The 24112-nt window shown below is 37.0% G+C and overlaps 1 protein-coding gene across 6 annotated transcripts in view; it reads left to right on the forward strand.

The window, feature by feature from the left end:
• Nucleotides 1-24112, forward strand: part of LOC131675570 (fasciculation and elongation protein zeta-2) — a 771588-nt gene that overhangs the window by 93375 nt on the left and 654101 nt on the right. The window contains exons 1-2 of one of the 6 annotated variants that reach the window (XM_058954734.1): nucleotides 4800-4831; nucleotides 5400-6125. The exons of 2 other annotated variants lie outside the window; for them this stretch is intronic. In XM_058954734.1, coding sequence (XP_058810717.1) covers nucleotides 4815-4831; nucleotides 5400-6125 — 743 coding nt within the window. In that variant the 5' untranslated portion in view covers nucleotides 4800-4814. 3 more of the 6 variants (XM_058954620.1, XM_058954898.1, XM_058954665.1) reach the window with 3 other exon arrangements.

Genomic DNA, 24112 nt, shown 5'->3' on the forward strand with positions numbered 1-24112 from the left:
GGTCGTAGTGGCACGTATACGTGGATTGGAAGTCCACGGTCCTCCGGGGCCGCTCTGGTATGACCGTTCGTCGATTGGTGGGGTCCCTGTTTCTAAACTGCTGGAACTCCACCTGCAGAGCGGTCACCTGGTCGCTCCACCGCGCGCATACCTGGTCGTGTTTTTCCAGCATCTCCAATATGCGGTTTATCCCGGCCCGGTTGCACTCGATCTCTTCTTTTAGTCGCTCGGTCACGCACCGCTCTTCCTCTTCCTCTGGAGGTTGTAGCTCCGCGTTCTCGAAGCGACGGGCTCTTCGCCTATCCGGCGATCCGGTGGAGCCCTTGTGCTCACTACTGACCCCCTCCGTGGGCCCCTTGACCTCGCCGGTCCCCCCTTCCTCTGCGGGCTCTCGCTCCCCCGTCTCGCTCTGACTCTCCTCTTCAAAGTTGTCATAGACTGCGAGAGACCGCGTCAGGTTGGCCTCCACCACCTCATCCCTGTATAACAGCATGAGTGGGTGGGCGACAAGATCCTCCGCATCAGCTGCTTCTAACTCTTGTCGCCTGGACTCCAGCCACCTCTCTCGACTCCGTCGCCTGCGTTGTGTGGCCTCCCTATCCAACGCCGCTCCTTGGAAGTCTAGGTCGATATACTCGCCTAGCAACCAATATGCTAATCGAACTGCCTGCATCAGCTTAGGACCATCTGTTCGCAACTCCAGTTGCGTCAGGTACCTGTCCAGCTGTGTCGAAGGCAGTTCCGAAGCCCACCGGGTTATCGCGTCGGCGGTATCCTCCATGACGCTTATGCTGGGGCGTAGGTGGCGGTTGAGGTTGATTTTCCTAGTCGACCACCACCGCCTCCTATCGCCCAAGGCGCGAGCGGGGTGTTACGATTTTTATCGCCAACTACCCAATTACGCCTTTATTTACAAGGCAACAATACGCGTGGCTTGTGGGTGTGTGCAGGTATCGCGTACTCTAAGGAAGTACGAACTTCCGCTTCGCAACTACCTGCCTATAGGTGGAGGCTAACTGTTTGTTAGCTCCACCGGGTTAGTTAATCTAACCCTACACACACCCCATTTGCGCACTCTGCTGGTACTGTCGCTCGGTGACTAACCCCCACTTAATTACTTTAATGTGTAATAAAACACTTAAAAAGCGAACAGTTAACCCAAATACAATTAGTGACCTTTTATATTCGCGTTAGAGCGACTACGGACGTCTCTTCGACCCCTGGGGTTAGTGTGCTCTCGGCTCACAAAAGCAGTTGTTATTGGGTCGGAGAGGCGTCTTTCCCCTACCGCAGAGCACGTACCGAACGAACCACGCGTTACTTTACCCGCTCGCACCTTATTACGCACGCGCGCAAACGTCTCTCTCTCGCGCGCGTTGCTCTCTCTTTTCGTGCAATTTCCCTCGTGTGTGAGTCCTAATTTAGTTGGGCGCCATGTAACAGGCTGCCGTCTAATCAATAAATCCTTAGATACACCTAAAAGTGACCAGACGACGCCTAGTTATCTATGCGCTCGATGCGCATTAACCTACCTTGCCTCGGAGTGCGCCTGCGCAGAGTCTCTTCACTGTTCTGAGTTGGGTTCCCCCAACTCACCGCTTGGCGGCGCTGTCGCCCCTTGCTAGTAGCGCTCGTGCGGCCGCCGCTGGAACCCAAGTCGTCGATTCGCGTCTACCTGTATTCGCGCGGTTCGTGCTACGTAACCGGCGAATTCGAATCGAACGTAAACACTAACGCGACCTCCGGACAAAGGAAAAACACAATAACGGAAACTCGTTTAAATAGAAATAATGATTGATTTATTCAATTAAATCAATGACACGGGGAATCTGCCGAGAGTCTAACGCACGCACGCGTGATTGACAACACACGCAGATTGAGAGAGAGAAAAAACCACGATTCCCGCGAACTACCTGCTCGCACGCAACAATAAATTCTTCGCGCTCGCTGCGCGGATTCGCACGCAAATTGTAACAACAATTAAAAAGGGGAAGGTGCACCTACCGCGGGAACGATGAGGATACGGTGGCCAACCGTATCCGATCGACGAATCGTTGGAACGCCGCTACGCTGCTCGCTGCACCGCCTCGAATGCTGTTATTGCTGTTGCTGTTGTCGTCACTGATGTTGCTGCTGTTGATGCTGCTGCTGTTGCTGCTACCGCAGTTGCTGCTACTGCTATTGCTGTTGCTGCTGCTGCACACCCACCCACGCACTCCAGTCACAATGTCAATGGCAAAACACAAATCTCGGGAGGTTGGAGGTTAGATCGGCACGAACGGACTGAGTGGCACAGTCATACTGCCGGTCGGAGCCTCCCCTCCCGGTCATTGCCCCTTACGCGCTCTCTCTCTCTCACGGACCGAACGCGGCTCCTCTCGCTTAGCCGCTCGCTAACCTCGCGCGAGTCTACGATTTTCGGTAATCGTTGCATTAGATACAATTATTTTAATGTGACGGCTTATTAATAACCGTGGATTATAAGTCCGGATAATCACAGAGAAAAAAATATTATAAATATTCTTTTATTATACTCTCACTATAAAAATATTGTATTTTTATTATATTCTATATTAATCCATTAAGCCCAGGCCAAAACTGGATGAGATAGTATTAAACTAACTGTTAGAATCGGGACAAAACGAAGAAAAAAGTACCTATGTTTGTTATTTTGTCATTTGCAATTGTTTATAAATAATTGCAAATATAAACAAATATAACAAAATTATTTAAACAAATTACCAAAAAATTCATTTTTTATACAACTAATTACGCCAATCCATTCTACGGACAAAGTTATTTATTGCGAATACCTACAACTACCTAACCGACCTGTGTTGTAAAAATCTGAAAACTGTATTAGAGATCAGGTTTGAGTGGAGGGTTAATGTGCAATCTCATACTTTTAAATTTACTAAAGTAAGTGTATCGTTGATATCCCCCACTGTCCTAAATAACTGTTATATGAACAATTTTTTCGTACGACGTCAACTTTTCGTGATATTCAGGTCCGTTATTTAAAAAATTGGACATCCTGTATATATCCTGTGTGGTAGCCGAATTTTTGAAAATCAATCAATTCGTATTATATTAGGATTTTTGGGGATACTGAAGACGAATATAAAGTAAGATTTGCCAAATTCAAAATGATAAATCCAATATAGCGGATAGTTTTATCAGATTTAATGGATTCGCAACAAATTCTGTATGCAGGGGTTGTAATTTTTTGTGATCGCTTAAATAAATCGACATAATTCTGAATTCGATTGTACATCTTTGTACTAAATTAGAATTTTTATTCCGTAATCCTTGAAAGCCTTTACACCAAATATAGTCGAAATCCGTTCATTTCAATAAATATTCCGCCATATTGTACACACCATTTTCAATTTTGCAAATCTGACTTCATATTTGATTCTAGTGATCTCGAAAACCCCTGCATACCAAATTTAGTGCAAATCCGTTGATTCGAGAAAAAACCGTCCGCCATATTGGATCCGCCATGTTCGATTGTTTCATCCAAATAGAACAATTTTTAAGAGACATTTACTAGCTACAATTTGAGTTAAAATGCGGTCTGATCGATTAGGAATTTATTTTTTAGAACGTTTTTCATAAAAATATTTTTTCTTAATTTGGGTTTCCGTATTGAAGCGGCCGTATTGGATTTTCAGCGGCACACATGGCTTTCGAAAATAGACTTCCTAAGTTTCAAAATAAGCAGTCAGTACACTTTATTGGGCATCTATAATTTTTCACGGGTGGGTTCCTTTTTTTGAGTTATCTCCCTCCCTCTCTTTCTCTCTCTCATTCTCTTCGTTCTCTTTTTCTCTCTCTCTCTTTCGATGCGGTTGCTATCGGATCGCATTGAAATGTTTTAACAACATTTTCTTCGACGTGATTTATTGGAAAAACAAAAGAGCGTCGGTGTTTGAGTCAGAAATGTTGATGACGGTAATTATGCAACCGGTCACGGAACAGAAAAGAGTAACGACGGTGGCTTTTCCGAGATGTAAGATGTACACCAATTATGGTCATAGTCCTTATAATACCCAGCATTGCGATAGAGATATAGATAGATATAATTTATAAATAATACAAATACTACATACCTAAGATGTATGTGTGTGTGTCTTATGCCGATGACTTACAGATATATTTGTAGACTGACAAAGACAAACTATTCATACCGTAACTAAATTATTTAGAACATCTCGTTTATTTCTGGTTCGACGGTGTGCTCTAATCTATGCTCTAATGCTGGCAAATTCAAGGCATTAATATTTCGAATCACGTGAAATATAAATATTATGAATATAAATGTTACACAAATTTGTCAGGTACTGATGAGTGAAGCGGATTTTTCGTACCCATCAGTAATATAACATAACACTTTCTCAAAGAGTAATTAAATCTTTGATCTGATTGAATTCTGATTACTGGGCGTTTATATAAATCATTAATCGTAAGTGTTATCACTGACTCTTTGAAAATAATTTATCAATCTAATTAAATATTTTATTTCATAAATTCAAAAATAAAATTATATGAATATAACGGAAAGTCACAAAATGACCACATGATTTATTAATTATATAATGAACCATATTTTTATTAATACTAGCCATGAAAGAACATTATAAAAATTTTCTTCTTATAATACTTTAATTTATTGTTTCAGCTAGATTTTGATTAAATTTATTTGTACTGATAAACAGTCATAAATGGTCATGAATGACAATTTATATGAAGACTATATTTATTTATATGGATCAGAGTAATCAAAGTGAAGTCAGCATGTCATTAACTAAAGAATGAAAATAATAAGAATGTAAAAAAAGTAACCGATTTAAATGATTATTATTCACGCAAAGTGAGATTAAGATTGTCCTATTGTGTATCATCTTCATTTTCATCTTCTGAAAAATTTAAATATTTCTTCATATTTCGAGGATAAATATTTCTAATGTCAAATATTTTTAGAACAAGGTGTTCACTTTACAAACATTTTTATAGCAATAATTAAATATAGAATATGAAGTAAATAACTAATAAACTCTTAAATTTTCAGAAAAAGTGATACAGTCGTAACATTATCAATATTTGTATTTAATGCAAGGACGTTATAATAATAGTTACATGGATATATTATCTGAAATTAAGAAAATTTTGAAAACCGATACAAAAAGAAAACGGAAGCTTAAATATGTTATTAAAAATCATATATCAATATTATTAAATCCTACTATTAAATTACAACCATACATTGAAGAAGATTGTCTTCTATTAACAAATAAAACAGATGATAGACACGAAAGCCTTATACAAAACTTTGGTGTTGACACAAAAATTGAAGCACATAAAAATTCAGATCAAAACAATTTTCTTAATATTTTCAGAAAAGAAACTAATCAAACTAGTAAATTTACCAAATCGTATATGCCAAAGTCATGCTATGACATTACAATACATAAGGAAGTCTCAGCATTGCAAAATAAAAAATTAAACACAAGAAGCTCACTGATAAATCTTCTTAATGCTGTAAAAGAACAAGATATTTATTCCCTTGAGTATTCTTTGTATGACGATGTAACTTTACTGGGCCAATCGAATACTCAAAGAAAAATAGAAAGAAGATTGAAACACTGTATAGACAGTGAAAATGATCTAATTGATGAATCTAACCATTCATTCAAGCCATCTTCCTCACTTCAAAATTCTTTTGTCACTAATATTTTCAAATTTGGCTTAGTCAATAAAGATAGTTCAAAACAGCGATGTGAAGCTAATAATGTACAATGTCAAATTTCAACATTATCTAAATCAATTCCTAATAGTGAAACATCTTCATCGTATAGTTATAATAAACAGACTAATTTCACTTTATCACAAAAAATTAAAAATACAAAAATTCAAAAAGTACCAAAAATATCGGTTGACCAATATACCTCTGCAATATCATCAGAATCCGATTTATCTTCATGTACAACGCCAATTATAAACACTACTGTTAAGAGTTATTCCTATCGTAAAACAGAGAGAAAAATTTCCCGTTCATTATCACAAAGTCCAAGGAGAGTACAAGATCACAGTTATAGTAACGAAAGTTCTTGCTCATTAACGAGGTATGTTTTATATAATTTATATCACTACTACTTTTTAATACGAGGGTGGGTCAATAAGTCCTTAGAAAAAGATAGAAAAACAATTTTGTTTTGATAGATTTTTTTTTATTTTTCAACATAATTTTCTTTCAGAATCGTTGTCCAGTAAGCCACTTTTTTAGGTTTGGGAATAAAAAACAGTCACTAGGGGGACAAATTCGGTGAATACAGTAGATGGTCTACTAATTCGAACTTCAATTCCTTAATTTTAGCCATTGAAACTAAGCAAGTGTGCACTCGTGCATTGTTTTGATGAAACAGAATTTTTTTTGTTCAAATGAGGATGTTCTTTCTTTATTTTCTCGCTTAACCGGTTCAACAACGACGCATAATACTTTCCGGTGATTTATTGTCCTTTTTCTAAATACTCGACGAAGATAATTCCGTGTGCATCTCAAAAAACAGTCGCCATAACCTTGCCGGCCGATTTCACTGTCTTCGCCTTCTTAGTAGCTGGTTGACCTTTCACAAGCCATTGTTTTGACTCTTTCTTCGTCTTAGAAGTGTAGTGGTGTATCAACGTTTCATCTTCAGTTATGAATTGATGCAGAAAGCTGTCCGGATTACGGCGGATGCACGCCAAGATGCTTTGAGCACTATGTTTTGGATTTTCTAAGGACTTATTGACCCACCCTCGTACTAACAAACAAGTGTGTTCTCGATTCAGTCAGTGGATTTTCTGATGGATCTAACAATATGGTTAAATCTTTAAGAAGCAAAGGTATAGATTGCTATTGAGGATAGAAATGTTTCATAAATCAATTCATATTGATGATATAAAACAAACTTATTTAATCTCTAGGCCTCTAAAAGAAAACTTTCAACCCATTCAAAATATTTTTTCCACTTCTAGCTTTAACAAACTTGGCTATCAAATAATCGAAACTGGTTGATTTCACTATAACTTTTTCTATATAAAAAATTTTCAATGAAGTTTTTATGATATATGGTCCATTACAACTGGACTAAAGAAGTAATGTGGATTTCGAGGTTTCTCGGGGACCCTAACATATCGACTGTAATTAACATATTGATTCCGATGAGCACCTTGGACTTGCTCTTCCAATGATTTCTTTTTTTATAGACTTGAGAAGCAGGCAGTTGAGTTGAGGTTCATTCTGGGTGGCTACTCTATTACGAACGGGCCCTCGAATGTCTCCATACATTTGAGACTGAAATGGCTTTAATTATCAGGGTATCGTCTTTCGAGGAACTGATCACGGTCCAAACTTCAATATTACTGAAACTGCAGGAAAAATGTAACCTGTTCTTAAACAATAAATAATTAATTAGCCTTTAAAAGAGCAATTAAAAAATGCATTAACATAAATTAGGAGCAGCCAGGGTAGCGATGCAGTCATGATACTCACGTTGATATTAAGTTTTATCTGACAAGAATGTCCAAAATAGTCGACTAAATTCTCGGCTTTCTTTGTTGGGTGACGCTAGCGGTCTGGACTTGGGCATTAGCCTTGACGTAGTACACTTGAATCTCGATAATTCGAACAGCAAAGAATCGAGTCTAAAGTTTAAATTATTGAGGAGTTTAAAATTAGTGAGGTTGTACACGTACATGCTCAAAATTACATATTATTGGCGCATATTTAACAATAGTTAATTATCTTCCTCATAATAATTACATACAAATATATAGAATATATGCATACTATTAATAATAAAAATTTAGATGATAATTATTAATTTATATAAATATTGTCATTGAAGTGATAAAGTGCGAAGGCTAAAGTGAATAAGTATAGATAAGTGTAAAGGATAAAGAAGTAGGATTATTCATTTATTTTTTACGAATATTTTGCTATACATTTAAATAATTGTTGGACCTGAAAAGAACCGATTGTTTTGTGGAGAAAATTGAAAAAAAGGACATACATATTCAATTTCTTCATTTTTTTCTAAAAAAATTGGAAATGCTTGATTAGTTCATATTGATGACTTTTTCCTCTAAAACAAACCTTATAAGCATGCTCATCGCTGCAAAAACTCCGTCATTTACGTTAAGCATTGATTCAGCAAATTTTCGGAATATTTGTAGAAATTTTAAAGCTTCGCTGAGTGTTGGGGCTGCTGGAGGTGCAGATTGTTCCTTGTCTTTCTCGTTATCCAACACTTTCGATCTCGTTTTTTCTTCCACCTTATCCAGGATTTCTTTATCTGAGAGTTTCTCACAAATGCCCACATGTTAATTTACGTTCAAATAATCTTCTATATGCATATTGATTGAAACACTACCTTCTACGATTTCAGCTTTTGCGCTGATACAGACGAAACCTGCTCTTATAAAACCATTCTTGATAGAATATATTCTATTCTTAAAGAGAATAGAATCAACTAAATAGACTTGTCGCTAAACATCAGTGCATACCTTCTAGCTTGTACAATGTTGATCTTCACTCTGCTGATGTTGAAATTGACGTGTTTATCCAAAACGTCGCGGACTAAAGTTGATTGATAGCAAAATTTTAACAAATTGATGGTTTTTTGGTCCAAAGGCTGAACGATCGACGTCATATTAGGTAGAAAGAAAACAACTTTGACGTTTTGTAGTTTCAGAACTTAACCGTGGGTACTGAAGTTGACGAGAAAAAGTAGCACTTTTCTTTTTTTCCGTCCGAATTTTCGATCTACTCGTATATTCAGCAGCCACATTGAAAAAATATTACGAGTCGTCCGCGCTTTTACGTTCGCTTTATAATCACAAAGCTACATGTGGACATTCTTAAAACAATGCTGATTGGTAGACTTTCTAATGACGAGTAGAGGAAGTTTTTCACTACCGTCTGAATTAGCTCCTACATGAATAATAAAGCGAATTTTGCTCAACTTATCGATGCTGCAATCTTCTTCCTTAAAGGCCAATGTTTTATTTTGAGTAGACACATAGATTTTTAGAAACGAGTAAAAGTCGGCGTTGAAATTTATAATATGCGACTAGTGCCGCACGCACGAATAAATATACAACATTATTGCGAGAAATAGGATTGAAAAAAGAGAATCTGACGCACGAGGCGTCTAATTTAAAATGCAAATACAAAAAATATCGCATAAATCAATGAGTAATTCAGAAAGAGAAAATTTCCTCAATGTACGCAAGAATATTTAGACGAGTTACAATTTACTACAGCGGCGGTACGTACAACCGAAAGTGAGAAATCAGAAACGCATAACACAGAAGTATATCGTGCGCACGAAAGATTCACTATTACGCAAGCGGCAAGTGAAACGAGAAATTGTAATAATTTAATACGGACGGCAAGGGCGTTATTTAGCACGCAATTATGTAAATGCCACGAGTTCTCAAACTCAATCAAAGTCCTCGCTCTCTCGAGCAGGTCTTGATCGTAATTAACATTAACCGCTATGTGCAAGCCTGTACCTAATAATAATCAAGAGTGAGAGAGAAAATGAGGCCTCCGATACATAATGAAATTCCCGCGCTACCTCCTTTCCATCCTCAAGACAAATTTTTATCATGCGCGCAGTATAATAAATAGCCTCGAATTTTTTTACGCTCGACTTGATTAGATTTGGCATGCGAGAGAACGACTACCAATGCCTTTAATGTGTGTGAGAACAACGCCGAAATAGCGATTGTCTTTGCTTCATAGGCATTCTCTCATTCTCCTCTTCTCCCTGCTCTGTTTATACTGATAAGAAACTTTGTTGCAGAAAGATAAGACGAACCGAAGGATGACACCGCCGCATGGCCATATATTGATTACGAGCCTGCAGGCTAGGATCGAGATATTAACTCAGATATCTGCGTCGCTTAATTGAACATTTTTTTTCTGTTCATTACAATTGTCGGGTTATGCAGTGCAGGTATAGTGAGCGTGTGAAGTTATAGGAAAGCTAGAGATAGTGACGGTGACCATCCACCCACGAATTGTACTCTTGAGCGTTAATTTGAAGGACTATTTGTTATTCTGATTAATGAAATCCTACGCAATTACGAACGATTTTACGAAATTAACTTGAATCACTTTTTTAGAAACTTCCGCTTCATTCTCTGGTCCTCTACATTTTTTTCTACTTTTATTTGACAGAAAACATTAAGCAATAATCTTCTTCTTATTCTTGATGAAAGTAGACAGAGTGTTCCGGGGAACTTAAAAACGATTTCTTATTTTTCTTTACGCCTTTCTCAACTTGTCTGATTACAACAAATTTCTGCTCAAATGTTAGAATTTTGTTAATGTTAGGTTTTACGTGAACTAAACATTTCAGAAACTTGAGCAAGCAGATGAAAAGCAAAATCAGTTACTGAGCAAAAATTAAAAATGCACCTTACGGAAAACCAGTCGAGACTGTTGATTCTGTATTTCTTCAATTTTCTTTTAAAAATGCCTCGTAGCTACAAATACGTAGATACACATATGTAGAGGGGATGCAGTTAAAAACCATCTTTTTAATAACCCACCGGGTTGGCTCTCTAGCAGGGCGAGCGCCGCTACTTTATTGTATGTATGTTGTCTTGTCCCCAAGTATGAGTCGTCTTGTATGCGATGATAGGTACATAAGTCAATAAAATTCGATAGTCAATAAACGTCGGTTTCGCAGCAGCCTCGGATTCGCTTCTGACACGCGCAGGTGTTCGGCCACGAGGCAGTTCTCTCGGCCTGGTCGACGGTTGTCCGCACGTACGCATGCTCGCACACGCAGTCCGCAGTAAACTCTCGGTGCCTTGGCTTCTCACCCACTTGCACGCACTCTGTACTCTCGTTCTTTGTCGGCGAAAAACACTGGCTACGTAGCGCGGGGCACCTATTCGTCTCACGGTGACAGCCCGGCTTGCGTTCGTCGCGAAGGCGGGCAGCTAATTGTCGCTTGCACGCGGAAGAGGTTTCCCTCTCTCTTGCTGGCTATTCGGCAGCGGCGCGTCCCAGACAATTAGGCAAACGCGTGCGACACTCGAGCGTCCACGCACTCACGCATACACGCGGATCTCTCTCTGCTCGGTGCTCTCTCACTTACCTCGTGCAGCATCAGCAGCTGTGGCCAGATAGGAAAATTACATAAGAAAAATACATAAGTTGTTAATAGATTATAATTGGCTTAAGGGGGGGAGAGAGACGTAACGCGGCTCAACTCGTTATATCCCCCTCCCCCAGACGCTGGTAGCAAGGCTGGTACCAACTCGACCCACTATCTCTCTCGACCAGGGAATAAATACAACTGATATGTGAAAAATACGTTTTTAATGAGGAGGTAGAACAAATTACAAAATGAAAGTGCAACGCTCAAGGAAAAGTAGCTTCGGGGCCTTGTCTCCCTTTACAAATTTAAAAAAACAAGAGTGAATCACAAGAACGAAAAGGGGCGTTAGTGCCGATACAAAAAAACTCAATCCAGCCTCGTAATGCTCCGAAGCGATGGTGAAGAGAGGGAGGAACTGAGGCGACGATGGGGTCAGCGGGCCGGCGGGCGAATCGCGCGGTCATTCCTCAGTCCTTGGTGAAGCTCCCTCGTCGTCCGGGGGTCGGTACCGGGCTGGAAGCCTCCGGATACTCATACTTCGGGTACTTCCCGCTCCTGAACAGCTGGTGAAGGGTATAGTTGGGACAGTTGTCCGTCCTTGATACCTGGGTCAGGTTGCATACCCAGCAATACCTCTTATAGCGGAGGTCAACTCTTGGGCCGTCGAATCGGCCGCACGGCACGGTGGCTCCCTGGTACTGCAGCGCGGTTGGTCCTGGCCCGCGGCGGGGTAGCTCTGCCGAAAGCAGCCTCGGGGCGTTTTGACGCTCCTGCTCCACGGCGGACAGTTCTGCTTGGAGAGTTTTTCCAGCTCTTGGAGCTTTTGCCGCTGAAGGGCCATCAGGTCTGCCCTGGTTTTATCAGCCTCCTCGTTGGCTCTTCGTTGGTAACGAGGCTCAACTCGTTATAGGTTTAATCTTTACAGTCCTTTTGCTATTCAGAAACTTCGAGCAGATACTTGTAATTATTGTACCAAATGTAAATTGAAATTGATTATTATTAATGTTATTATTATTATATATTATTAATCCTTGTAAGAAAATACATAGACTTAAAGAATCCAATATTTAAATCTTGTAAAAATGATAACAGTTGTTCGTGTCTTGTTTTGGAATTCGATTATGCACAGAACTTGTTTCTACCCAATCTATTAGCGCTCAGTTTGATAAGTATTTGCTATATTTATTCGGTTGCGGATTTTTTGTTCGATTTTATTGAAAAATATCTTCGTAGCAAAAAGTTAAGCAGATAACTTTTCTTTCTGATGCATGCATAGGCCAAAGCAAGAATATCACTATTGTAAAATTTTGCAGCTGGCTTTCTAAAACTTAAGAGATTTCTGTTGTGCACATCGTTATTGTTGGTTTAGACTACTAGTGAAACAACTTGTCGGTAAGCCGGCTACCCAATGATGCTATAAGCGTATTGGTTGGGCGGCACAAATGGGTGAGCTTCTTCAGCTAAGTAATCAGTTTGATGCTTGCATCGATTAGAAGTGTAACACCTTTTCTCATAATCAATATTCGAATGTTTTTGTCAACGGTAAAGTATTTGAATCATATGTTATGACTCCATTGCTGTGACATATTTATTGAAATGGATAAATTTTTATTCAAACCGTATGTTCAAAATATATATATATATATACTCCATTAATCTTCCAATAATACCCGTGTAAGTTCTGCATACCATGAGTGTACCTACAATCGAAAGAAAAAAGGAGTCTTCGGTGATGGCGCGGATATACCAAGAAAACTCACAAAGAAAACACAGGTAACCGGGCGGGCGTGGCTTCCAAGTAGAGAGTGGCTTTTAACTGCCGATTAGTACAACTGTAATAATGTAAATAAGAAAGTAGATAAGTTTACTAACCTTGATTGCCTCAATAAATAACTCGTGAACTATTTTAGGCCAAAAATCTCTAATATAAATTGATGTGCTTCCTCTACCGTTAAAAATAAAGGAAGCACGCTTATTTCTGAGTTGAACAGCCTTTTGTGAGATCTTATTACGTAGCATAGGACTGTCAACTTAAAAGACAAGGGCTGTTGTAATATACTACTACGATTGTTCTGTAGAAGCCCACTGAAAGTTCCACCTATGTGAATCAGTGATGCTAGAAAGATCATGGTCATCACCAAATCCAAAAAGTTGCAAGAAACAGCGCGCTGCTTCTAGAAATCCATCAAAAAAATTTTTAGGCAGTCTGTGGATAAAGAGCTCGCAAGTATTGTCGCGTAGTGAATCATCCTCTGATTTTGAATTTAAGTCAAATCAAGTCAAATTAAGTTAAATTATATAATAATTAATTATATAATTTACGCACGCAAAGACTCCACTAAGGTTTGCATTCGTTCACTTATCTGCACATTATTCTGAGTCACCCTAGTATATTGGTCATGAAATATCTTAAGCCATACTGGTGAAGTAGCTGTGATAGCAAAGGGATCAACGAGAGAGCTCTCAGATGACAGCAAAATTTCACGTGAGGTAATTCTTAGACATACTATCTGAAGATTTTTGAACCTCCCTGGATTTTGCATTCTACAGCTTCTTCGAAATATTGGCGCTTACCACTATAGGTCGTGACAATACCACGTGATCGTTAATGAAGAGAAAAGTCTCTCATAAAAAAGGAAGCAAACCAAAATTGGCACTTTTTCTCTACGTCGGTCGAAAATGAACTTGTAACAGATTTGATTCGTAGCTACCTATTTGAAAGGGAAAGGCAAGAAAAGCACTTTCGCTCTAGATGCAATCGTGAGAGTAGGCGAGGAAATAAACCACACTCAATCATTTCAAAATAACAAAACCTTAATATTACTTTACAACAAAAACGCGCGCTTAACTAATCACAAACTAAATCTATTAATTAAACACTTACAACATTATATATGCTAATCGAATATAAACGAGACTTATTCTAATACAAAAGAAATCGCAAAACAAAAGACCTTGCGAAGTAGCCGGCGAGTGAACGCCTAGCTACTGCGCACATACAATTAATCACGATACAAATAATGGACGGCGAGGAGTTGAACTACGGTAGCTGGCAAGTTATCGCCAGGCTACCTATAGATTCGCACGGGCTGCACATCTCCGAGAGAGAGAATAACCTAAATAAAGAGATAACCTAATGAGATACTTGATGATTCTTGGAAGGTAAAGGTGGCGATCGCCGGGCTTCTCACCGTCGCTGTTGGCGTTGGCGTGGATAGGTGTTGAGCTGCACTCGATGATGGGCTGACCTCGGGAAATCTACGTCGCACAGAATGACACCCACAGCCTAGCACTCGCAGGAACAACCCAACGAACAAAAGCAGTGTGGGACAAACTGTTTTCTTTAGACAGACAGGTCAAGAAACTCTTTTCTCAAAGGTCACCAATCGAAGAGGGAAAAATGCAGCACACGGCCAGTGACCGTTCTCTTGAAGATGTTGAGTTAATGAATGTTCGTTTTCTTTGTATATTCCTGTCGAAGTACAGTAGGGCTTTGTTATTTCCGAAATAGGTAATGCCTCCTGATTAGGATGACCTGTAGATCATCCTGATACAGTTTCGATCCTGTATAGACTTTCCCGGGGCTGACATTTGTTTCTTCACACGTGCCTTGCAATTGTTTTCTTCTGCTATTTTATCTATTTCATTAAAAACTTTTTCAATAGGAGTTTTGTTCGTTAGTTTCGGTTTTTGATCTGGGTACGTAGCTTTTATAAATTATATATTTTTAATATTCTTTTTATATGATTCAATATTTAAATGTTTTAAAATATAGTTTGCTATCTTGATTATTTTGTTTCTGTCTTCTTTAGTTCTATCTAGTATTTTTGAGTAATTGAAATGGATCAATTTTGGTGTAAGATCACCTTTTGTAGTACATGTTACAATTTTTGTTTCTACAGATAAACGAGTATGTTCTTATATCTACATACTAGTAACTTAGTGTGTTTATTGGCATTCTCCCCGACTTCCAGTGTAGGGAGCAAATCGCCATAGAATTTAGTTTATTTTTATATGATATCTTTACAATTTATTTTATTGTCCATTTTTTTTGCTTATCATGAGTTATACAGTTTTTGAGATTAATTATTCTATTATTCAAACTATTAAAGGTCTTGAGCTCGTTTGGTTGATTGTTGAAGGGCATTATGGTTCTTATGTAACTGTTTTTTATACTAATTTTTTTGCTTAGGGATTCTAGTGAGAAAATCTGTTCCAAGTTAAGTGGATATTTTTCTTTAACAAAATGGTTTTTATATATTATTTTGAGTAGTCTATTTTGTAGATTTTTAATCTCTTTAATCATACCTGAATACGCTCCTCCCCAAACAATAATTCTATAGGACATAATGCTGTGAAAGAATGCGTAATAGAGCATTTTTAATATGTCAAAATTCATTATTTTTAATAATTTATTGAAAACATTCATGTTGCTGTCGAAAGTAACTCCTAGATATTTTGTACTATCTGCTAGACTAAATTTATTGCCCAAGATTTCAATTTTAAGATTTTTTGGTGTGCTGTTATAGTTAATACCGAATTCCATGTAAGCTGTTTTATCTATATTTAATAAAAGTTTATTTATCGCTAATCAGGTTCCAACTACTTTTAAGTTTTTATTCATATTTGTTTCTATTTCATTCCAACTCTTACTAGTCGAGATAATAGCTGTATCATCAGTACAGATGTAGTGATATAATTTCGGCTTTTTTCAGTGTATGAGGTCATATTTCTTTTTCAATGCTGTTATTTTTAATATTGATAATAGTTTCTGATATAAAGTTCGTTAGTAATTTCATTACCTTGCTATTAATGCCATCAACTCCACCATTTTTGTTTATTAATTTGAATATTATTTGCTAGATTTTATATATGCTGGTGTACTTCAACAATATACTTTTTCTGTTTCTATCTAGTAAAATAATATTTTTATTTTGTGGTGGTGTAATTTTGTTACTTACAAGGGAACCACCCCAACCCGACCTTACCGATTTGAATGATTTTGGGATATGTTGTAGTACTTGAAAAAAAATTAGATACGTTTTTTTTTATCGGCCCATAAGGGCTTTTAAGGGGTGAAATCCACCCTGAAAATCAACCCCTAAAATCAGTTTTTTTAATATTTCTCAGCATCAAATGAATATTTTTCAGTAAACTCAACGTTAAAAAATTTTTTATAAAAAGGCGCTTTTAAGGACATAACATTTATACCAAAGGGTTGCAACCCCCTTTTTAATAGATAATACACTATTTTTTGTACTGTTTTACGACATGTAATATAGTAAATCAGCTCGAGTGATTTAAAAATCGCACTGATAATGAGAAAATATCAAAATTAAATTGACGTGTTTCCGGATTAAAAAAAAATATATTTAAGGGGTGTTTCACCCCCTAGAAACCACTACCGTCAAACTATCAGCAGGTTACTGCACATAACCCTGGGATAAACTAGTTTAGTCGTTTGTTATTTCTTGAAATGATTGAATTTTACACCATAACCGAGTTATCCCAGCTAAATCACATACTTTTTATCCACCTACCCCTAACCTATCTAACTCCCACCCTTATAAACCACCCTTACCGAAACACATGCGAGCTAACCTTATATAAATAGCGAAAAATAAATGTATTATAACACGGTTCCATCGATGTTTCCACTTTTCAAAAGAATCCTGGAACTCACTTTTAGGGATAACCTTAAGTATACTCGTCGCATTGTTTTCAACCGTTGTTTTGTTATCGAATCGGTGTCCTTTGAGGGGTTTTTTTAGTTTTGGAAACAGCCAAAAGTCACAAGGGGCTATGTCGGGACTGTATGGAAGTTGTCGAAGCAATGCGATATTGTGTTTGCTCAAAAACTGCTGCACAAGATTGGATGAATGCGCTGGCGCATTATCGTGATGGAGAAGCCAGTCACCACTTTTCCAAAAGTGCGACCGTTTTCTTCTTACTGCATCACGCAAACGTTTCAAGATTTGAACGTAGTATTCTTTATTGATTGTCTGACCTGTTGGTGCATATTCGTAATGTACAACACCTTCACAATCGAAAAAAACAATCAACATTGACTTAACATTGCTCCGACTTTGACGTGCTTTTTTTGGTCTTGGCGATTCAGAATGCTTCCACTGTGAAGATTGTTGTTTTCTTTCAGGATCATAACCATAAACCCATGATTCAACACCTGTAATAACTTTTCTAAGCACATTATCATCATTATTGACCATTTCCAGATTGTCCAGAGCGATTTCTAAGCGAATGTTCTTCTGCTCTGCTGTGAGCAATTTTGGGATGAATTTCGCACACACGCGTTTCATTCCTAAATTTTCGGTTAAAATTTCTGAAATGATAGTTTTCGGTATCCCAAGGTCTTCTTCTAATTCTCGCACAGTCATACGATGATCTTGTTCGATTGCAAGTCGCACCCGCTCAATATTATCTGCGGTTTTTGTCGTCGAAGGTCGGCCGGAACGAGAATCACTATCGACAGAAGTGTGACCATCCTTGAACCGTTTATACCACTCTTTTATTCGTGTTTTGCTCATACACTCGCTCCCGAAGGCCTTTTGCATCATTTCAATAGTTTCCGAACTCGTTTTTCCGAGTTGAAAGCAAAATTTAATGCAAATTCGTTGATCTTGTTTTTCAGTCATTTTTGACAATATCAAAATCCGACGAACGCGAAAAAGGCACCGTAAACAAAGACACGCTGCGCATGAACAATACGTCCGGCCGGTGTCAGTAAGTAACCAATAGATTCGTGAGGCTTTACTGTTGACGTTTCTGTCCGGTAGAGGTCGCTCGAACACTATGGCACGAAGATATAAACGTAGGCTCGATACTTTCCGGACAGACCTCGTATAATGCTATTGACAGTCCTGAAAACTGTAATAATGGTGATAATATTAACGATGTACTTACACTAGAATATTGAAATAATTTAAATCCTCCTTCTTTACCACCGCGTGTTGAACGCTTAAGAAGAAACAGCATTATCATGCTTATCAGAAACATTAGTATCACTGAAGGCTTATGCAATAGTACAAAATTGCCTTATAAAAAACTAGCCTTTGCGATGACAATTAATAAGTCACAAGATCTTCAATATCAACATTTGATAAAATTGGTATTGATTTACGGAGAAACGTTTTTAATCATGGACAATTGTACGTAGCCTTGTCTCGAGTTCGTTCTTGGGATTCTATTATAATTTATCTTGGTGAACATCATCGGGAAAATACGAAAGTTAAAAATTATGTTTATAAAGAATTATATACATGAGGGTTTGGAAGTTGTATTTTATTTATTTTTTTATAGGTAGTTTATATTTCAGTATGATGGATGCTCTCAAGAATTTATATTATTTTATAATTTATATTTTATACGTGTTCACCTAAGCTTTTTCAGTATAGAGAATACAAAAATAATAGTTTTTAATGTTTTTCTTTGAATTAAAAATAAATTGTGAGAAAAATTAGAGCACGCGAAGCGCGCTATCTAATTTTAGTATTCTCAATTTTTATGAATTACTATTGATTTTTTATAACCATCCTCCTCAAATAATTTCTTCGCTAATTGCATTCGAAAATCCAAATATTTCAATTTTTTATCTGAATGTATAAAATTATAAACAACAAAAGCATTATAAACTGCTAAATGAACTAAATGTATTCACATACCAATTCTTAGATTTTCACATAATATTATATGGTTTTGTACACTGATGGAATAAATTGACGTATCCCATATTGTCACTATAGTCAACAACAACATTTGACTTTTTTAAATTTTTGGTATGGTAATCTACTTTATCAATAGTAATCATTTCTAGCGAATGGATAGTTGACAAGATAGTGATTATCTTTTTATCCTATCAGAACGACTAGGCCGTTACTGAAGTATGTCAAAGTTTCATATCACTCGACTTCATTTTTTTATCTATTTTTGGTAAATATTTGCGGTTTGTTCTTACAATACTGGAAACATTAGTATTACTATCATGTAATTTGAGATACTAAGAGGGTGATTTATACCCGTTGTCAATGTTTAAGGAACGGTTTTGTTCACCTAAATCGAAAAGCATTTCAAGTGTAACATCATTTTAAATTCCTAGAACAAACTTTTTAGTTGCACTAGTTTCATCTTTGTCCACATACATTTTAAAATTATAAATACACCTGATTTTAGAATCACAAATTTCAGAAATTTCTATTCCAAAGCGAGTGCGTTTATTTCTATTGAATTGCCTTTCCGTGACATGAGCGATTCATCTATAAAATATATTCACCAGATCTGTACATGTTTTGAAAATGATCTACTAAATAATCAACTACTGGTCTTATTTTATAAAGGTTATTATATTCATCGACTTCATCTGAAAAATGTAAAATGAACAGTATGGTTTAAAATCATTTCACTGTCATGAATTTTGAGAAAAATAGCGTTTCAATAGTAAAAATTTTCACTTTTCTCGTAAGTATCAATAGAGTATGAAAACTACACAAAAGAAAAACGAAAATTTTGGAAAAGTGGCGTCTTATTTTTCAACATAGTCTCCTTTTAGTTCGATACACTTGACCCAGCGATGCTCCAACTTCTTTAACCCGTCTGAAAAATACGTTTCCTCGAGGTCTGAAAAGTAGTCTTCCGTGGCAGCGATTACCTCCTCACTCGACTCAAATTTCTGCCCGGCGAGTGACTTTTTCAAGTTTGGAAACAAAAAGAAGTCGCACGGGGCTAAATCTGGAGAATACCGTGGATGGGGCAGCAGTTCGTAGCCTAATTCGACCAATTTGGCCATGGCGACGCACATTGGAGCTATAGAGGCGGGTTGGTTCAAAACCACCTAGATGAAACAATATTTGATGGAATTAAAAATTTCTTGAACGAGATTATTGGTAATTCAATTCGTCAGAGATCTAAGAAGCGTTATTTTTGTAAATCATAAACCTTAAGCCCTGAAACCATGAATTCTAAACCCCAAATCCATAACCCCTTAGCTATATAGTCGAACATATATATGTCCACTTCATATCCGTTCCTAAGCATGGTTCAGAACATGTTTTAGGCAAAATAAATTTAGGATAATCAGAGTCATCTGTCTGTGCAAATATATTTGACTTTAGAATAATTTTCAAGTCATTTGAAGGTCAGAGTTTTTTAATAGAAAACCTCTATTTTGACATCGAATTCGAAAAGAGAGAGAAATTTTAAGTCTGAAATTGTACTTTAAAATTTCATTTTTCACAAGTGCTCAGAAGCTTTAAATGAGCTAATCTTACTTTTAGCGCTACCCAGAAACAACGACGTGGACGTAGTAAGGACTGTTTCCTTTGGGGTGCTTGATTAAAGTGAGTCCCCTTGCCTCTCACTGTTTGGGGTACTTGATTAAAAATTATAACGGGGTTTTGGCTAACCCGCCGTTATAATCGAGAGGATAGATTAATTGACAGCTCGGCTTAATAAGTTACTAATGCCACGGGGCTAGTACGCTGGTGCATGTGTGGCCAAGCCTTTCAACCAGCCACAATATCAAGCAGCCTCGTGGCCTGCGTAGAGCGTCGCAGGTAGCAGTGGCTGAAAAGCGCGAAAAGTAGTGACGAGCGCAGAGAATTCGCCAAGGATTGGGAGTGGGAGTCGGGCGCAAAGTCAAAGAAACGCGGAGAATACGAAGGATAAAGATAATTTATATAAATTATTAAAGAGAAAGCGTACAGAGTAGTAAATCGGTAAAGATAGAGATAGAAGCGAGCAGGCAAGCGAGAGAGAGCTAATCGGTACTTACAATGAGGCGACAATGGCCAGGTCCTCCGCACAGTAAACGCTCGCTCGCTGAGCAGCGTTCCCGGACACCGGTTGCAGTGGTGCCGGTTGCAGTGGGCTACCTAGCACTATGTCCTCGCACACACCGTCGTGTCAAAGTGCCGCACCACTGCACGCACCCGCGAACAAGCTAAGGCAATGCCAGGTCGAAAGTCCGGGTCCGCAAAAAGGCAAACTCTTTAGCGCGCGCCCAAACACGTGTCGCCCGCGTTACGTCCGCTAGTCAATTACCGCGGGAGGCGTCCCCACTCTTTCATCGCGCTTTTCGGCAGCGCGACCACGCGCATACACGCATACACGCGGACGCGACTCTCCCTGCTTATAGGCTCGTTAGTAGACATGCCGGGCTCTCTCTCTTACCTTAAACTTCGACGTTGTCGGCTGCTGCAGGCTGCTGTATAATATAATGTGAATTCAAATATAGTATAAGTATATGAATTGTGTACATGCATGCGTGGGAAGAGAGAGACATAACGAATGAATTAAATTCGTTATAAACTAAAAAGATTCTTCTTGTAATCATAATTTACCATTATTCCAATATTAACATATTTTTTGCAGCCGTATCTATTTCAAGTTTAGTGTTTTTCATTTTGTATCTCAAACTAGAGCTGTATGGATCAGATGAAATAAGTAATTTATGAATTAAATCGGTATTAGTAGCGATTCTACTACACTTTCTTGTATTGAACTTTCGGTAATGCTTCACGTCCTTGTTTCGAGATTCCTGAGATTCTTCAGATAATAAACCTATTGGAATTAGTGCAAAATGGTCAATGATTTTATCTCCATGATAAAGTATCTTATGCACAGATGCTGGCATATAGTACCAATTATATAAATTTATATATAATTGTAAAGTTTCTTTTGCATAAACATTGAATTTCATGGTATCAATTTTTATACCACATGCAATAGTTTGTAATATGATTCCAAATCTGACGATTAATTGTTTGTCGACACCTGTTATTTGGGATGACAAGTCAGGATCACGAAAAAATCTTCTTGCAGTATTACCGTCATTGGAAGATCCTGTCCCTTGTTTTGGGTAATCTATAAGTAAACCTGTTTTATCTTTGAACATTTTTTGGATCCTAGTTTTATCTAATTTTATTTGTTCTTTTTCTTCAATCGATTTTGCAGCCCACTTGCAGAAATCTAATCTATATGCTATATGAAGAATACATTCCATAAATCGTATCCATGCATGAAAACTTGATAAGCCATATTTAAAATTATCAAGTATCTCAGTTCTTTTCGATAACTCATTTAAATTATTATTTGTGATGGTGTTGCTTTACATATTACACAAGATGCGGATGAAGGTGTATCTGTTAATGTCTGTACGACTTTTCCATCTATCATAGTTATATGCAGCGAGTGCTTTACATGAATTTTTATACCAGCAATCTCTAGTGACGTTGGTGATAGAGCGTTGATTTCAGATTTTATTCGAGCTACTTTATCATGAGTGTTCTCTGGTGTTTCTTTGATATATTCGAAACTGATAACTCGGCAATATCTAGTCGAGCCAGATTGTGGATTAGACCAAATTTTTTTTCTTAAATTTGGTATATTTTCGTCTAATGTAAGCGGTACCATAGAGATCATAAAAATACTACTGTCTGATGTAGTACCATCAGTAAATTTTTCTTTATATTCACTCTGATCAGAAGCACCATCACATCCCCATTTACAAGTCATTATAAGAGATACTTCAATTACATTTTTAGATATGAGAGAAATAACAGTCGGTATTTGTAGTAACCGCTTACATGTATGATCTAATAAAGCTTGCAAATCAATGGAAACGTGTTTCTCAGTTATTAATATACTTGAAGGTACAGGATAGCATTCTGCTTTTGCTTCTGCAAGCTTTTTATAAGGTATAAAAATATCTGCATTCTTTTCTTTAGATCGTTTTCGAATCGTATCATACTGCCACCGAGATAACTTTGTATCCTCAATAAGAGCTAATGATTCAGTTTCGGTAAATGTAAGTAAGTTGCATTCTTCATTGTTTAAAAGGCATTCAATAACATGTATCAAATGTTTCTTTCCAGAATCTATTAAGTTTTTATAAAAAGCCTGTTTCATTTCTTCTTCTGAATAACTTTCAGACAGAAGTAGTATTTTTCTGCGCTTAGTAGATTTAGAACTACCTTCATAATTATCTAATAATGGTCTGCCACCACTTGGGGCATCCTCTTTAAGATCAATAATAACATTTTCTGATAACCACTGGCAATTTTTATTTCTAAATACATTTTCTTTGTGAAATGCAGAAGATAATTTCATTTTGAAGATGCGCAGAAAACTAAAACTAAGTTTTTTTTTTGATGCGCGATAACTGTTCTTCGTCTGAGTCAGGATAAATCGTATTAACATAACTGATTAAGCATCAACATTTTGTTCATTTTTATCGACTTTGAACAATTCGTCACATAAGTTTAAGTGGGGTAGAGTAAGAGATTCCATTTTAAAATATTAAGTGTGATGTAAGTGTGATGTAAGAATACTAATAATACTGCAAGTATGCACAAGTCTTTATTTTTTTAAAATACACTAAAATTAAAAAAATTGGGCTCTCGAATGATTGTGATGAATGAATGCGATGTGAATGATTATAGATAATACAATACAAATATGACTTATAAGTATTACTAATGAATATTACTAATATTAAAGGAAATTATTTAGCAAATTTTAACTTAAACGTTATATGTGGTTAAATTTTTTATACATCTTATTCTTATTGATAACAACTACTGTTATTCCATTTCATTTACAATTTAAGTTACTTGAATTTGACATATTCAATTTTGCTTGTTCTAATAATAAAAATATTATTTTATCTAGTTTTTTCTTGTAATATAACTGATTCAGGTTTGTAAATCGATCTACTCGCAATACATCATAATAAGTTGCATACTATAGAAAGGAAAATAGACAGCCATACATAGTTGTTTTAGATTTTCACCATAAACATAAAACAGTAACTTTTAAACTTTCACCATTATAAGCTTTCAATGATGTAGAATAAATTGGGATTACAATTTACTGTATAAGTATTTGAAATTACACGATTAAGAAATTTAAATTTATAATTGACAGAGAGTTTACATATTGAA

This window comes from Phymastichus coffea, unplaced genomic scaffold (assembly GCF_024137745.1).
Source record: "Phymastichus coffea isolate CEN01 unplaced genomic scaffold, Cenicafe_Pcof_1.1 PCOF00001, whole genome shotgun sequence".
Lineage (NCBI taxonomy): Eukaryota > Metazoa > Arthropoda > Insecta > Hymenoptera > Eulophidae > Phymastichus > Phymastichus coffea.